Genomic DNA, 18,838 nt, shown 5'->3' on the forward strand with positions numbered 1-18,838 from the left:
TGGCTCAGATGATGAAAATGAACATGCATTCATCTGCTCTGCTTTGGATCGTTATAGTTTGGAACTCGTCATCAGCGTGGACGCGTATATTCTGGAAAGGTGGTTGAAGCATGAAGGGACATATGCATCTTTGGTACATAAATATCTTGTGATGCCGGCTACAACAGTGCCATGTGAACGCCTGTTCTCACTTTCAGGTAAACAAGACTTGGGCAGCATTATTTCCTGCAAATTGTAACCAAACTTGTCTGAGCCAGTGGTTCCCAAACTTGTTCCGCCGCTTATGCAGGGAAAGCCCCTGGTGGGCTGGGCCAGTTTACTTGTTGCATCTGCAAGTTCAGCTGATCGCGGCACCCAGTGGCCGCGGTTTGCTGCTCCAGGACAACGGGAGCTGCTGGAAGAGGCGTGGGCTGAGGGACGTAGTGGCCACTGCTTCCAGGGTGGAAAAGGCGCGGGCCGAGGGACATACTGGCCTGGAGCAGCGAACCGCGGCCACTGGGAGCAGCGATCGGCCTAACCAGTGGACACGGCAGGTAAACAAACCGGCCCGCCCCGCCAGGCGCTTCCCCTGCACAAGCGGCAGAACAAGTTTGGGAACCACTGGTCTGAGTGATTGGCTGAAGTAGGACTGAGTGGACTTGTAGATTCTAAAGTTTTACTTTGTTTTATTTTCGAATACCGTTATTTTTTGTACATAATTCTACGTTTGTAAGTTCAACTTTCATTATAAAGAGATTGCACTGCAGTACTTGTATTAGGTGAATTGAAATATACTATTTCTTTTGTTTTTTACAGTGCAAATATTTGTAATAAAAATAAATATAAAGTGAGCACTGTACACTTTGTATTCTGTGTTGTAATTGAACTCAATGTATTTGAAAATGTAGAAAACATCAGAAACATTTCAAAAATGGTATTCTATTATTGTTTAGCAGGCGATTAATCGCGATTAATTTTTTTAATTGCTTGACAGCCCTATTAATTTCCCTTTATTTCAGTGAAATAAAAGCATGTTTTAAAAGGTTTCATGAAAACTCCATTGTTTTTTACTCTGATCACAATTTTTGCACATGTAAAAGTGGGTATTTCATGCATAAATGTGCACAGAAACTGCAACATGTACATTGACATCAGACATTAACAGTTCCTTCAGACCAGGTACAAATATAAGAACATATCTGGGTGGTTTGTTCTGATCCATTCGTCTGTGGGTAGATTTAGGAATATGGCTGCTCAAGTGGAAACTTCAAACGAAAAATTGTGTGGGCAGATTCTATTGATAGACAATTTTAGATAAATAAAAGGAAAACAAGTTAAATAAACCAAGATAAGTCACCTGTTTGCGTAAATAGCAGCATTAGATTACTGCAAATCACTTAGAGATGGATTCACAGCACATTGAAGTCAGTGGGCTTTGGATCTGACCCTTACTGAGCTTTGCTTTCCATGATGTTCAAGGTGCATGAAATAAGAACTTCAGAAAAAGCTGCAGCAGGGGAATGCTGGGTGGGAAAGGTGCTATTTGAAAAAGTTTGTCCCAACATGATACTTAGCTGTGTGTGGGCCTTGGCAAAAGCTCTACACAGACAATGGACCAGGTCAAAAAAGTTGGGGGGCCAAGGAGAAAGTGACCAGACATTGTGCAGCATGATCTTCCTCCTCTGTGGTATGGTGCATTGGGTTGTTAGTATTGTTGCCCCTTTTCAGCCCCAGTGCCTAGTCAAAGCTCAGGGCCCTGGAGATGTTCCAGTTGGAAGCAGACATTGCTGGAGTCTGACATGCTCTTGATGCAATCTTGTTGATTCACAAGGAGTGTACAAAGTCCTGCTTTTCCAAATGCAGGGGGAACTAAGAACAGAAGGAGCAGTTGCTTAGCTTACAGCCCCAAACCTCTTCAGCCAATCGCCTCAAAAGCCCTCTCTCTCTCTAATTTTTCCCAGTGTCACACTGTGCTCACAGGCTACTGCTTGGCTTTCTTGCTTTTTTGCCTCTGCCTCTCTCTCCATTCTTGCATGTTCTCAGTTTCTGTTTGTTCTCTCCCATAGCCAGCTGGTCACAATACCCAATACCCACAATACTCCATACTCATTGACATGGTGTTAATATCTTGGAAGACTCTATTAGGCCTTGTTTTAGGTGTGGCACCTTAACTGTCTCTTACAACTATCTTAAATGAAGGGTGTGTTTATGCATCAGTCTGAAGTAGGTTTTAACTTAACCCAAAACAAGGTTTTAGCATAATGGTATAAAGACCCACCATGGGTTGCTAATGTAGCTAGAACATTGGATCTTTAGCTCTAAAGCACAGGCCTGTACCCCTTGCGCGTTATAAGAAACTAAACAAAAAACCATCTCCATTAGCTAGTAGCAGTAGTAGCCTTTGGGACTCTGGGTGATACTAGATAAGGACATGGCACACTCACCAGTGCGTTACATAAGGATATGATACGATTGTTAGCAAGGCAGGTTAGCTTGTCAAATCACTGATTGCTTACCATCATCCTTCTATGCTTCATCCTATTCTAACAGCTATGGGCAAAGTTAAGGGCCTGATCCTACAAACTGCACACCCCTGAGCCCACCTACTAAGGGGCTGGTCTTGTGACTTAATGTTGATTTAATTAAGAGCAGGTGAAGATCCCTGTAGGCAGCAGCTGCTACTTCAAAGTCATACATTGGCTTTTATATTCTATTGTCTTACTGAGAAAAGGTTTTATTTTTTTTATAGAAACGCCACTGAAGATTATGTTGAGATTTGGCTGCCTTATACTGCAGGAATCCAAGAGAAAAAGACAGCTCCATAAAAACCACATCAACATCTTCATTCATTCTTTGTTTGTTAATCAGGTAATGAGCATCTCACTACTAATGATTGGGGATGAGGGCTGTTAATATACTGCAGATTGTCTAGGTTATTGATTAACTGATATGTTTCACTTTGTATTGCTTGTCCTTTTTGAAGGCAACCCACAATAAAAATATTATTTAAATACAAGAGACTGCATTTAAGACAGATCCTGATACTGGATAGAAACAAAATTGATTATTTGAAATATACAGTAAAGCACATGCTTACAGACTTTGGACAATCAGGACTCAGATTCAGAAACCTGTAGCAGGCAAAAGTGCTTAGTGCCTGAAGGTCTCTTTCCCTAAAGATTTATCTTTTCATAAATAATGATACCAAGCACTTTTCATCCATAGCGATCAAAGCTTTTTACAGAGGTATCATTATACACCCATTATGCCCATGAGGAATCTGAGTCAGAGAACGGTGAAGTGACTTGCCCAAGGTCACATAACGGAACTAGGAATAGCAGCCAGGGCCACATTATTGCCACTTGGTCAAGCTCCAAAAATGTGCCAGGCATCTCCACGCAAGAAGGAAACTAGAAAGACTCTTAAGAACATGTCTCTCTTAACACATTTAAGAGTAGTTTTACAGCAGAAGGCCTGACTTTGGATGAAATGGACTAGCCAGATATTGCATTGCTATAGGAAATGTTAGCTTTGTAAAATGTCTGCTCACCTTTGCCTGAATTAGTAGTACAGACTGAGGAAAAAAAATCTCAAACAGCTCGTCTCCTTTTGTCACTTATGCTGTCCCATGCTAGCTCCAATTGTAGCCTTTGGATCAAATCTTATATAATGGGCAGCACTCTCTACAATGATTGATGGTCAGTTAACTCAGTATGCACAGTGCCTCATCTACTTGTATATATTAGTTCCACCATCCAAGTTATTGAAAAAATGTTGTGAAGAACTAGATTTATTTACAAACTAGATCCAAACTATGACATAACCCTACATATGTACAGTACATCATAGTTATAAAACAATAGTATAAGTTATACAACTACTGTAACTTCCGAATTTGTTGTTTCATTGCCTCTGAAAGAGTGAGTGAATAATGAAAATAAACAAATAAAATCAATGGAGCTATACTGATTTACAGCAGCTGAGGATCTGGCTTCATGTAACGTATGTAATCACAATAATCGAGCCATAAAGGGAAAAACTGGGAAATGTAGTTGTTGAATACATTTGAATAACGAGTGCATTCAAGGAAATCCCAATGTATTTGTGGATATTCCACAACAGAAAAAAAATTAATTTATCAAATTGTTCCCTAGGAATTATTTGCTCAGCTCCACTCTGTACTGTATCAGACAGAGATATTTCCGAAGAGTAAAGATTTTCTTTTCTTGCCTAGAATGACTCAAGTAGAAATGCATATTCCAGCCAAAAGAGAGATTAATGTATGAATTATGTTGTGTTGCCATTTTACTCAATGCTGCTGCTCCCTGTAGGGTAATGGCGGTGAGATTCATTCTAGTGTTGCCAGAAGTAAAACTGGAGTAGATGTACTTGACTAATTTAGCAGTGTGTGAATGCTTATTTTGTCATCAATCATCCTTACCAATACCACAGTACTTTGTGCCTAACAGGTGCTTTCCAGCTATTGTTCAAAGGTGGATAACTATATTTATTCCAGCAAAGAGTCCTGTGGCACCTTATAGACTAACAGACTTATTGGAGCATGAGCTTTCATGGGTGAATACCCACTTCGTTGGATGCATGCATATATTTATTCCCATTTTACAGATGAAGAAACTTGGGAACAGAGAAGTTACGTGACTTGTCTGTGGGCACACAGTCTATTGCAGAGTTGGGTGAAGCGCTCAGGTCCCTATGAAGAGTCATCCATGAAGTCTGGATTCAAAAGTGTCCAGATGGAAATGGTGTGATTTAAATGTGTATGTCTTCATTTAGGGTGCAGAGAGGAGGCAAAAGGATCTCAGGGCAAGACTACATTACAAATACTATATCGGCATCATCTTAATTACTCCACCTCTGCGAGAGTCGGTAGCTATGTCTTCACTAGACCCGCTAAATCAATCCCTGCTGCATCAATTGCAGCAGCATTGATCTCCCTGGTAGACCAGCCTAAGTTGCTCAGAGGTAGCAATGTAGTTATACTGAAGTAAGTGTGTAGTGTAGACCTGGCCTTAGCAATTGTGTTCTCTCTCTCTCTTCCCTTTATGATAAAGGAATAAAGAGAATACAAATAAGCTATTGATCCTGCATCCCAACCCCCTTTTCTCACTTCTTTTGCTCAACCCCTTTTCCTCAAGTAAACTTATTACTAAAAATTAAAGTATTGGTATTAATCTGTGTGCTGATGCTGTTATTTTAACAGAGCAGAAGAGATTTACATATAATTGTGGCATGGAAGGAAGTTATTGTTCAATAACAGAGTAATTATTAACTCTAGTCTAATAGAGAGTAGAAGAACTTGAATTTCATGCCTTCCTTTATCGGTTATTTTTCTATTTGAGTTGTTTTAAAATGAATTTAGTCTGTAGATTTTGTATGTTGGTTTTTAAGGATCTAAAATCTCAGTGAACTTTATTTCCTCAGAATGTAGATTAGCCTTTAATGAGATCAACGAGCAGTGTTGGTATTTCACTGGTCAAAATTGTAAATGCATTGTTGCATTTCCTATTTACCCTGTGGCATCAGGATTTCTGTGTGTTACTGCTAATGTGTTTGCATTCTATTAGCCGTCTATAAAATTTATGATCAGAGAGACATTGCACAAACAATGCAGGGAGTAGAGCGCTTGGCATTATTTTAAGAATAAAGCAGCACCAAAAAAATGGTCTAAAAAAAATATGGCACAAATAGGGTATTAAGAATACTTAAGATATGGGGCAAATAGGGTATTGAGAATGTCTAAGCAGTAAGGAGTTGAGATCAGTTTCATAAAAACAATACATTTGCCCACGCTGAAAGGCTTGCTAATTTCCATAACATGTCAGAGATGAAAGAAATTAATATGGCTCCTAATGGTCAGAGGCAGGGGGAATCACAAATTATCTGAATAGCAAGGAACCATTAAAGGAGCCTTGATTAGCCAAGGGGAGGGGTAGGAGGAAGGAACACACAGGTTTCTGAAAGACGGAGCTGAAGGGAGGTCGGCAAGGGAAAATAAAGTGGCCAACTGTGACTTTAGGGAGATCTGAAATGACTAGTTCTATTCTAATTCTTTGACTATCTCATCACCGTAGTATCTGAGCACCTTCCAGTTGTGCATTAAGCACTACGACTAACATCTGTCAAGTGTGGTTTGTTCTTGCTCTCATCCTCTCCCTGAGGGAGAACTGTGTGTGCACCAGAGTGTTTTGGTTTGGTAAGTTATTTTTTGCTTGTTTGTTTTTTATTTTATTATATCATGTACATGCTGCTCTGTGTTTATATTAGAGAAGGCAGATAGAAGAAACACTCCTTGCATTTGGATGGAAGATGGTGAGGTTTGTAATAGTCCTTAGTTACTGTCAAAGCTAATTCCACAGTCTTAGACCAGCTCTCGAGAAACCTCTGCCTCTTGAGTGAGTTTTATCTTGTAATCGAAGGTATAATTGTGCCTGAGGAGTGGAGTTGCCAATGACAGTTCCCATGCAGGAACATCAGATAATCTTTGAGATATCCTGGACTCAGTCATTGGAAGCCTTGCAGGTAAGGACCAAGACCTATAACTTGACTTAGTGTTCTATGGGAAGCCAATATAAAGAGTGAAGGACAAGTCTGATGTGCTCGCAGTAGCCTATGTTGTTGAGGAGTTGTTGCTTAGTTCTGTACTAGCTGGAGTTTCCTAAGGGTTGACGGTTTCATGCCCAGGTATATTGCATTGCTGGATACTTGGATGAAGATCAGATAGAGTGGAGAGCACAGAGGAAAGACTGGAAAGCCCTCAGAGGAAATTTTAAGGGACTGAGAAGAAACAATTTGTAGAAAGACTAAAGAGGCCCCAGAAACGAGCAGGGGAATAGCACGTGTCACAAAGCAGTTGGATGGCTAATGTGCAGATCAGTAGGTCTATTTTGCCTGAGCCTATTTATGATGTTCTTCCGAGTTTGCCCTTGGAGTGACCAGTATGTTATATCTCTGGAATTTTGCAACCCAGCACCATTTCCAGCCAGAATTAACTGCACTGTTATGGCACTATTTCTAGTGATGCTGCCTGTGGAATAGTACCCAGCAGCTTTTAGTAAAGCTAGATAGACTGTTTGAATAACTCAGCTACATAATTCCTGGAATTCCTCCCTCCCAGATGAAATGCTTCTGTGAATTATATCAAACATGGCAGTTCAGGGACTATGCAAGCATACAGGTGGCAGGTACAGGATTTTTAATCCTAATCAAAAATTAAAGCCCACTTGAGCATTGAAGTCAGGGTCCCCTATGATTGGAGGAAACACAAGCACTTAGAGGTGTCTCTCCATCAATCAACTAAAGATCAGAGAAATCAATTTAGCAGGCAAATGCCTCAGAATGTTATTGTATATATCTACATAAAAAGAACCAGTGGCTGGGTGTCATTGTAAAGAGGATAAAATTGGTGAGAAAGATAGCTCTGAGCAGCAGAGGTCCTTTGTCATCAGAAAGCTGGGACTGGTTAATATTAAAATACAATGCCAAAATAGAGGACAGATTTTGGGGTATGTTGCTGGCCATTGGCACTGTTTCACATAAGGGAAAACCCTGAGTGACCCAGAGCTGCTGCAATAATTCTATACCGGCCCTTCTCCTGGCCCTCCGCAGAGAGGGTATGTCTAGAGTCAGCATGTTACTGCACTCTCTAGATCCACATCTTCTAGAATGGCCTCTTTTGGCCTTAGGCACCCAGGCATGATTTATAGGATCTCTAAGGCTGCTCTAACTTCCACCAGGGATGAAACTGGCTATTGTCTAAACCAACTATACCCTTACTCCCGAGTCCTGTGCCAAACACAGTTCAGCCAGATCAGAGAATTTGGGCCACAGAATGTGTTTTCTTACAAGTCAAATGAAATAGTTTGGAAGTTGCGAAGAGACAGAAAAGATATGAAGATAACGACAAGCACGGATCTGGATTAAATTCTGCTTTTGGTTACACGGCTGTAAATGTGAAATAACTCCACTCTAGTTAGTGACTTCCTCTGAATTTATATTGTTCTGTCTAGCATTTAGCACTTTCCCTCCAAATGTTATGGATTTCCATGCACCATTTTAATGTTATCCATCCATGTGTTCCATTTTATGCTCTTACTTGCGTCCCCTCGCTCTGTAATTTCTCATATTTCTTATTTAACAATCTGGCTTTCCATCCTCAAGTATCACTGTATTGCCAGATGAAACTGTTATTGTTCTTATTACAAGAAAAATGAAATGGATATATATAAAACATAGAGACAGTTCCATTTTCCTTAAAGTCCATTTTATTATAATGAAGTCCCACTCTTAATATTCTGTGATCTTCAATGTCCTTTACAAGTAACTTTTTATAAATTAATCTATAATCTAATTCAAGTCACTTAAAATGGATAACTATACTCCAATTATGATACTGGGAAGGGCTTTTACATAATATGGGCCTTTATATAGATGGTTAACACTCACACTGTAGTTTACAACATACTGTATGAATCACTAATTAAATGCCTAAGTAGCAATAATGGAAGTAGAACTATCAATACAGAGGCGATATCAATGATGTAAGGCATTAATAAAACTTTATGGTACCATTTAATCTTTTTTTATAGGTACTCTATTACGTCGGTAAAAAGAACAGGCAGGAAAACAAAAAAGTAAGAGGTGGAACTTAAAGAAGGAAGGAGATGAAAACTAAAACCTAGCTTTCATCTTTACCTTTTCCACAAAACTGGCTGTAGACAAGATGAATGGGACAGGGCACAAGCTTTTATAAATGAATTTAGCATTTTTTCCCTGTTACAGCACTTGTACACTTCATTGAAATGGTGTAAAATGTGTCCTCAATGGCTCTGAAGGTAAATGCTATTTTAAAAACCTGGTATTTTATGGAATATGTCAAGGGCAGCATAAATAGTATCTTTAAAATAAGGGTATAAGTTTAGTAACATACTGACCTGAAAGGAACAGCTAAACTGTTGTGTTCCAGCTGTTGGCTAACTAAGAGGACTAGCAGAGTAAACATATAAACATTTATATTGGAAGTAAAAACTGTTAACAAAGGTATTTTATTTTTAAGCCAAAACACAAACTTGGCTTTCACTGCTGTCCAAGGACCATTCTAGGCAGCTCAGCTTCTATCCTGACAGGACATCTACTCTGTGTTCTTTGGACAGCTTCCAGTGTCCCCTGCAGGAAAGCAATCTGCCAATTTGCATATCAAAGTAAAGGAATAAGCCAACCCCAATAGACCTCTAAGGGGAAGTGAGAGTATATGGGAATTTTTAGTTTTAACAACTCTCAATACAAAAAAAAAAAAGACCACCTCCATGCCTTTCATGCAAGCATTTGAAATGCTTTCACAACACGTTTAAACAGAAACAAGAATTTAACCCTTCATATTCTCTTCGACTATATCACAAATACAGCAGTGTTTTAACAAACAACAAGGGGCAAGGTATCTTTCCTTAGAAAGCTAACTTTAGATCAGTTCTGCATACAGCATATTGAAAATGATTGCATGAGACATCGTATATGCCTTTCATATTTCTAAAATAGTATGTCAATAGCAAAACAAGCATTTTGTGTTCTGTGTTGGAGAGATAACATGTTTATTTAATTCTTATTTTTTAGTCTTTATCATTTCTCTTAGCTTCACAGGTGGCATCTGACACCATATGTATTGGAGATCCTTGCTGTGAACATCTGGGATAGAATTAGAACTGAACTCCACCCTAACTAAATGTCCATTGTTGCCCGATTTCAGGGCAAAACAGAACAGATAGAACTTGCTTGGTCGATTCTAAAAAATAAAATAATAGAATCATAGAAAAGCAGGACTGGAAAGGATAATCTAGACCACCTCCTCCCCACACCCCATGCTGAATAGGAATCTCTCTGTGTATTCTTGTAAAACTATGAAATTAAAATGAGTATGCTATAAAAGTCCCTTTCCAATACCCTCTAAAAATCCAAGAAGTAATCTTTTTTGTCATAGGAAATTTATTATTCCTCTTGCTCATCAAATACTGCTCTTGACAACCTTCTACCCTAAATGTAGAGAACCCTAAGACAGCCATAATGTTGGAAACTTAGCAAATGAATCCAAATTCTTGTGCAGACTTCTCCTTTACTACTGCATATCACTTTACATTCCAGTTATGATGTCAATTCACTTTGAATGTCTTTCAAGAATGGTGGGATTTTAATGGCAACTTCACTGTTAGGTCTCTAGGCTCCAAACCCAGTGTTAATTCCATAAACAAGTTTTTTGGTACATCAAATATAGTTGAAATCAACTGAAAAAGATATTGCCTTCTTCCTATAACATTTAGCAAAATCCATCCCCAGTATCATTAATAATATCAAAGATATATAACATTAATTAAAGACGTCTTAATAAGACTATAAGTTTTCTTTCAAGTACCACATCTGGCATATACATTACCTTCAGATGGCTCAGTGGCAGCACACACAATTTGAGCTCTTTTTGTCCACAGAGGGGGTTGATTTTGTTCTAGCTGATGTTCAGCTGATCACCAACAGTTATCCCAGAGTAATCATTGTCCACTGGCACTAACATTCATCCACACAACGGACTAAGTCTTTGAGACGTAGCCACAATGTTACCTCTTTGGAGTCACTTTAGGATTCTTTAGACATTTCTGGAGCTTTTAATATATAGTCGGGGTTGTTTTTGTAGTTGTTCTGTAATTCGGTAGGAAGAGGTTATGCCACTGGCTCCAAGTCTCAGGTGTTTTGAACGCTTCAATAGCTTATGGTCTTTTCACAGGTTTTTCAGTAAAAAAGAAGGAAGGAAGGATCAATGGAGGCTTGATGCTGTTTAACAGTATCAGTCTGAGTCCTCTGCTTGTCAGCCACAAGCATCTCTCTTACAGTATCTGTCTTAATTACATTCAGACATCATCACCATAATATCTGAGTGTCATATCATATCATATAGTAAATGAATTTGAGTATTAAACTTGGGACAAAATCCTGCACTCTTCATGCCCAGAGAAATACAGAGCGGATGCTATAGAAATAATAAAAAGCCAATGGGACTCATCCTAGTCAAGGGGAGACATGGAAGTCAAGGGACGTTTTGAGGTCAACTATGTCAGGTTTTGGCCATGGATTCCAAGCTTGCCACAGCTTACATTTGTACTATAACAGCCTTAGGCTTATGTAAATAAAATAGTGGCAGGCAGATACAACAAAGCCGGAAATTAGGTCAAAACTAATGTCAGTGGGGAAACAACCCCCATCATGCTTGCACAAGACATAAGATGACACTCTGCGGACTTGTTAAGGAATTTTCCCCATGATAACTCTCACTTCTACTCACTAAGGGCAGCAATATGTGGCTTTGTCTTCCACTGAAGCATCAAGACCTTATCACTGCCAGAGACAGGATTGTGCATGTGCCTGACAAAGTGTAATGGCTAACACAAGGCTGAACACTTTCTATAATTTGCTAATTCTCCTGAGGTTACCGTCAGTTGTAAGCCAGGTTACCGGACTTTGGTCAGAACTACATCTGACCGGGGGGCAGCCTGGTATAACAGATTTTACAACCTGAACTCCCAGTTTTTTCTTTTTTTTTTCCTTTTTTTTTTGATCCAAACAACATGACTCTCCTCAGGTCTCAAGCATTTAAGGTAAAGAGTATTACAGGAGTTTTGCCAGGGAAACACATCTTTACTTGATTAAACTCTCAGGGGCAGATCCTCAGCTGCCCTAAACTGGCATAACTCCATTGACTTCAGTAAAGACACACTGATTTAAACCAGCTGAGGAGCTGAAGATATGGTCTTTGGTCTGCATAAAGTTTTGTTTTAAACAGTATTTCCTGGTTGCATCACCATGCAGTGCCTTTCATTCTTCTCTTTTCTCTTATGTGGGCTGGGAATTTTTACTGCAGGTTCTCACTAAGGTGGGAATTCAGACAGAAACCAGATTCAACTGGATCCAATAAGTGCTTGGTGCTTTGTTTTTTAAATGTTTCTGAGGTGGTTGGATATACTAACAGTGCGAGGGTTTGCAACGTTACATTTTACACTATGCATTTTCCTTTTCAACAGTCCCAATGCATTGTGTTCTCTCCTTTTAGTTTATTATGCAATAAAAGATGCTGTGTTTATTTTTATTTATTTTATTTCTAGGTTTCATGCTCAAAGTTCTCATATATAACTTTGTTCACATAGAATGGTAAATTAGGAGAAATTTTAAGCTTTATTAATTATTATAATTATTGTTGTTATTTATTTGTATTGTGGTAGCACCTAGGAGCCCCAGTCCTGGACCTAGGCCCTATGGTGCTAGGCACCGTACAAACAGAGAACCAAAAGATGGTCTCTGCACCAAAGAGCTGACAATCTACGTTATCTTTGAGTGCTTCAGTACTTCACACTCTCTCTAACACAGTATAGGTTGTTTTCTTTATTTTTAATGATAAAAATAACCTTTGAAACCATCTCTATTCTCTCTTACTATTCCAAAAGTACTTTCAGCCTAATTTGTCTCTTTCAAAAAATTCTAATTTCCTCACAAGAATAACTAGGTCAGGTCAGTCAGCACTATAGCGATAGTTCTGAGGTAAAAATACTCCTCCTATTGACTTCAATAGGTTTTTGGATCAGGCCCTTGGTCCTGATTTTGGAACAACCCTGGGATAATGATGAAGAAAATGTTTTGAGAGTTATGTTTCTGCCTATTCCTTGTCACAGTGAGTCCTCAATCTTTTCCTTGGCTGAATTCGTCCTCTCCTTGTTAGGTTCTCCTCAATGCACCCTTTCTCTGTTACTAGAATTGCTTGCATTAGACTGAGGGCCTTTTTATCTTTTTGGTTCCCCTGTGGGGATGAGGTGACTTTATTTGGTTCTGGGGAAATTAGGGGGCTAAACCAGCCTAATGCATCAGCAGTGCATTTCTTTTTCCCAAATCTATGTTCCTCACAACTAGATCAGGACTTTTGTAATTGCTTGTGACTCCTGTCTTGATGCAAACTTTTCAGGAGAGTTCAAACCAGACCCCTAAAACTAGGGGGTGGAGTAGTTTTATGCCTAGGAAACGCCTTCATTTTCTCAGTATTCTAGTGAATTTGATATCAAGCAATCACTTTTACCCCCCCTTACCCCCACCCCCGATTGCCTTGCTTCTGATCCTGCCTGGATGCTAGACACTCTTGTGCTACTCTTTTACTCTGCACAACTCCTCTTTCCCTCATGCAGCTTGTGGTTGTATGTAAGGAAAGCCCTCACCCATCAGGTATGCAGAATCAGGCCCTTGATGGGTGTGAATTTTGTTCACACAGTAAGACTCCATCTGCTGGTCAACACTGCAAGCGCCCCATTTCTTCACATTAAATTACTCCGTAAAACAATGGAACTTCAGTATATATTTTTCTTCTCAGTGTAAAAGCATTTAGCACAATTACCTGCTCAGATCCCCTCTTCCTCACCACTACTTAACTTTGTTTATAGGCTGCATGGGCCACATTGCTTCCTGTATCTGAGTTGAGAGTATGATTCAATAGAATAGCCACAACAAAGTGATACAGTTTGCTAACTAGCTAGCCATGAGATCTATTTTTTCAGAGCTCATCCCTTGAAAATTTCACAAAAGGAAAAGAAGGTGAGATAAAGCTAGTGGCAATAAATAAATTAAGTTATTGACACTATGGACAACCGTGTGAGTGCCACAAGGTGGGCAAAACTATTCAAGTTAAATGTGGCATTATATAAGGTTTCAGAGTAGCAGCTGTGTTAGTCTGTATCCACAAAAAGAACAGGAGTACTTGTGGCACCTTAGAGACTAATCAATTTATTAGAGCATAAGCTTTTGTGGGCTACAGCCCACTTCATCGGATGCATTGAATGGAACATATATATATACATACAGAGAAGTTGGAAGTTACCATACAAATTGTGAGAGGCTAATTAGTTACGATGTGCTATTATCAGCAGGAGAAAAAAACTTTTGTAGTGATAATCAAGATGGCCCATTTAGACAGTTGACAAGAAGGTGTGAGGATACTTAGCTTAAGGAAATAGATTCAATATGTGTAATGACCCAGCCACTCCCAGTCTCTAATCAAACCCAAGTAAATGGTATCTAGTTTGCATATTAATTCAAGCTCAGCAGTTTCTTGTTGGAGTCTGTTTTTGGATTACAAAAGAAACTACACCATCTGCTCAAGAAACTCCCTGAAAAAGCACAGGAACAGATCTGTGCAGACACATGCCTAGAACCCCGACCAGGGATATACTGTCTGCTTCCCAAGATCCATTAACCTGGGAATCCTGTACGCCCCATCATCTCAGGCATTGGCACCCTGACAGCAGGATTGTCTGGCTATGTGGACTCTCTCCTCAGGCCCTACGCTATCAGCACTCCCAGCTATCTTCGAAACACCACTGACTTCCTGAGGAAACTACAATCCATCGGTGATCTTCCAGAAAACACCCTCCTGGCCACTGTGGATGTAGAAGCCCTCTACACCAACATTCCACACAAAGATGGACTACAAGCCATCAGGAACAGTATCCCCGATAATGTCACGGCAAACCTGGTGACTGACCTTTGTGACTTTGTCCTCACCCACAACTATTTCACATTTGGGGACAATATATACCTTCAAGTCTGCGGCACTGCTATGGGTACTTACATGGCCCCACAGTATGCTAACATTTTTATGGCTGACTTAGAACAACGCTTCCTCAGGTCTCGTTCCATAATGCCCCTACTCTACTCGCGCTAGAATTAATGACATCTTCATCATCTGAACCCATGGAAAAGAAGCTCTTGAGGTATTCCACCATGATTTCAACAATTTCCATTCCACCATCAACCTCAGCGTAGACCAATCCACACAAGCGGTCCATTTCCTGGACACTACTGTGCTAATAAGCGATGGTCACATAAACACCACCCTATACCGGAAACCTGCTGACCACTATACTTACTTACATGCCTCCAGCTTCCATCCAGGACACATCACACGATCCATTGTCTACAGCCAAGCTCTAAGATACAACTGCATTTGCTCCAATCCCTCAGACAGAGATAAACACCTACAAGATCTCTATCAAGCATTCTTAAAACTACAATACCCACCACTGAAGTGAAAAAACAGATTGACAGAGCCAAAAGAGTAACCCAGAAGTCACCTACTACAGGACAGGCCCAACAAAGAAAATAATAGAACACCACTAGCCGTCACCTACAGCCCCCAACTAAAACCTCTCCAGCGCATCATCAAAGATTTACAACCTATCCTGAAAACTGATCTCTTACTCTCACAGATCTTGGGAGACAGACCAGTTCTCACTTACAGACAGCCCCCAAACCTGAAGCAAATACTCACCAGCAACCACACACCACACAACAAAAACACTAACCCAGGAACCTATCCTTGCAACAAAACCCAATGCCAACTCTGTCCACATATTTATTCAAGTGACACCATCATAGGACCTAATCACATTAGCCATGCCATCAGGGGCTTGTTCACCTGTACATCTACCAATGTGATATATGCCATCATGTGCCAGCAATGCCCCTCTGTCATGTACATTGGCCAAACCGGACAGTCTCTACGCAAAAGAATAAATGGACACAAATCTGACATTAGGAATCATAACATTCAAAAACCAGTAGGAGAACACTTCAACCTCTCTGGCCACTCAGTAAAAGATTTAAGGGTGGCAATTTTGCAACAGAAAAGCTTCAAAAACAGACTCCAATGAGAAACTGCTGAGCTTGAATTAATATGCAAACTAGATGCCATTAACTTGGGTTTGAATAGAGACTGGGAGTGGCTGGGTCATTACACATATTGAATCTATTTCCTTAAGGTAAGTATCCTCACACCTTCTTGTCAACTGCCACCTTGATTATCACTACAAAAGTTTTTTTCTCCTGCTGATAATAGCTCATCTTAACTAATTAGCCTCTCACAGTTTGTATGGTAACTTCCAACTTATCTGTATGTATGTATATATATATATATATATCTTACTATTTTGTTCCATTCTATGCATCCGATGAAGTGGGCTGCGGCCCACAAAAGCTTATGCTCTAATAAATTTGTTAGTCTCTAAAGTGCCACAAGTACTCCTGTTCTTTTTGCGGCATTATATGTAATTCCTCATAAAGTAAATCCACCATCACATGCATACTTTTACCAGCACAAGCTATTTTCCACACCAACTGGTTCATTGGGAGTTTGCAAAATTTCTGATCGCTAATGGAGTGTGTGCTGTCTTCAGACAGATGCCACTATAGCTTCCCCACCCTGCCTAGGGAGCCTAAATACCTTTGAAGATCTGGGCCTTCGTGCCTGTACAGAACACCAGTGTTAGTGAGGTTGGAACAATGGGGTGTAGGCCCAGGGCAAACGAAGCTTGTTGAGAGTTGGAGGCTGGAGTTTGCAGGGGAAGAAGCCCTTCCACGATTTTCTTGTTTTATTTCTAGAAAATGTCAAAAAGGCTAAACGTGGCCAGTATTCCATTGCCTGCAAAAATATTGCTCTTCTCCTGACTGGCTCCCTGCCCATCTCTGCCTCTGCAATGTATGTTATTGAAGCAAATGTATAATCTGTGGAATTCCTCGGATTTATCTTTACAATTCTGAGACATCCACCATTAGTATATTAAGAGGGTTCAGCCTCTCAGTAACTAACAACTCTGCCTCCATTATGGCTAATGTGGAAAAAACAAAGGGACATGCAATTTTTGTGCTCCTAGAAACTAGAGAATGTCTTTTGTTCATGAATATTTTGAGCATAATAACGGCTGGGCCATTTTGTATGGCTAGAGGGGCTAATAAGTAAAACCTCAAGTACAAGGGCACCCAAAGAACATATATTTGGGCATTACTATGCTATAGCATTTAGAAATGATGCAGGGAACAATTTTTGCTAAAGCAGGTCTGATAAAATTAACATGACTGTATTAGAACTGAAAAAATTATAATCCCATGGATACAGGAGAGACGTATGAAAAAAACCCCTCATTACAGGCAAGACTCATGGCATATCTTAGATTCATGAAAATGCTGAATGTTTTGTGGATTCAGATTTTTCACCGGTTTCTATGAAAACAAAATCTTTGTGTGTTGTTTTGAGGATCCTAAACACTCATTTCAGTTATGTTGTAAATTGGACCGAAAGGAATCTAGAACAGTGGTTCTCGAAGCTGGTCCGCCGCTTGTTCAGGGAAAGCCCCTGGCAAGCCAGACCGGTTTGTTTACCTGCCACATCCACAGGTTCGTCCGATCGCGACTCCCACTGGCTGCGGTTCACTGCTGCAGACCAATGGGGGCTGCAGGAAGGGGGGCCAGCATGTCCCTTGGCCTGCACCGCTTTCCGCAGCCCCCATTGGCCTGGAGTGGTGAACCGCGGCCAGTGGGAGTCGCGATAGGCTGAACCTGAGGACGCAGCAGGTAAACAAACCAGTCCGGCGCACCAGGGGCTTTCCCTGAACAAGTGGTGGACCGGCTTTGAGAACCACTGATCTAGAATACTGGCTAAACTTCTTGCAGTATATATGTCTTGTTGAAAAAATAATAGAAACCTAGTCAAGTGAAAAAAGGTTGCTTTGCAGCATTCTAGGCTCAGATCGTCAAAGGTGTTCTGACAGCTAGCTCCAGTTCAACACCTGAATATCTTTGAGGATCTAGGCCATAGTGCCTATTCAGGAATGTGGGGAGAAGCAGGAGATGGTGTGATGTTGCACTCCATATGATTTTATGAAAATATGCTAATGTGTGTGAATATAATGTAACTGGAATATGCTTCATACAAAAGGTCTCTTGTACGGTATCATTACAAAGTTTATAATCTACTGAGTGTGGTCATCCTATATGTATGAATGTATCATTCTTGTATCTGAAATTAGAAATATGAAATATAACTCAGAGGTCCTATTGTAATTATGCAAAGTGTGGGCCATTAATGGTGGTTTGGAATCTCGATGGCTCTCATTAACTAGGACAATAATCCCATGGCTCTGTTTACTTGCAAGCTTTCCTGTGAGTCAGGCCAGGAAGAATGAAGGCTTGGGGTCTCACAGGACATGTGACCATGTCTCCTGGTACTGAAATCCATCTTAAACGTGGTGCTTTTCCATTTAGAAGGAGGGGTGGGGACCCAGAGAGACAAAGATTCCCAGCTGTGCCAAACCTATAAAAGGGGCTGGAACAGAACAAAGGGGGCTGCAGTCATGAGAAATCCCCTAGCTACCACCTGAGCTGTACCAGGGGAAAGGATTGGACGCAGACTAGAAAGGAGTATAGTCTGTGAAAGAAGCTTATTGAAATATCTCTGAGGGTGACATTTCATCTGTAATCAGTTTCTTAATGTATTAGGCTTAGACTTGCATGTTTTCTTTTATTTTGCTTGGTAATTTACTTTGTTCTGTTTGTTATTATGTGGAACCACTTAAATCCTACTTTTTATATTTAATAAAATCACTTTTTGCTTATTAATTAACCCAGAGGCAGTATTAATACCTGGGGGAGCAAACAGCTGTGCATATCTTTCTATCAGTATTATAGAGGGTGGGCAATTTATGAGTTTACCCTGTATAAGCTTTATACAGGGTAAAATGTATTTATTTGGGGTTTGCACCTCATTGGGAGCTGGGTATCTGGGTGCTGGAGACAGGAGGAATTCTCAAGCTGTTTTCAGTTAAGCCTGCAGCTTTTGAGGGATGTGATTCAGACATGGGTCTTGTTTGTAGCAGGCTAGCGTGTCTGGCTCAACCAGGCAGGGTACTGAAGTCCCAAGCTGCCAGGGAAAATGGGCTAAGAGGTAGTCTCAGCACATCAGGTTGCAGTCCCAAGGGGGTCTCTGTGACCCAAC

At 40.3% G+C, this 18,838-nt stretch overlaps 1 protein-coding gene across 26 annotated transcripts in view; it reads left to right on the top strand.

Annotated features, from left to right (window-relative positions):
• LOC311526465 (uncharacterized protein) overlaps positions 1-18,838 on the top strand; it is a 257,232-nt gene that overhangs the window by 185,378 nt on the left and 53,016 nt on the right. For all 26 annotated transcript variants that reach the window (XR_014713014.1, XR_014713015.1, XR_014713016.1 and 23 more), the window contains one exon: positions 2,729-2,847. Coding sequence is in view for 16 of the 26 variants with exons in the window: in XM_084639540.1 (XP_084495666.1) it covers positions 2,729-2,847 (119 nt within the window). In the remaining 10 variants the exon portion in view is untranslated. The remainder of the gene's footprint in view (positions 1-2,728; positions 2,848-18,838) is intronic.

This window comes from Lepidochelys olivacea (assembly GCF_965140295.1).
Source record: "Lepidochelys olivacea isolate rLepOli2 genome assembly, chromosome: 9".
NCBI lineage: Eukaryota > Metazoa > Chordata > Testudines > Cheloniidae > Lepidochelys > Lepidochelys olivacea.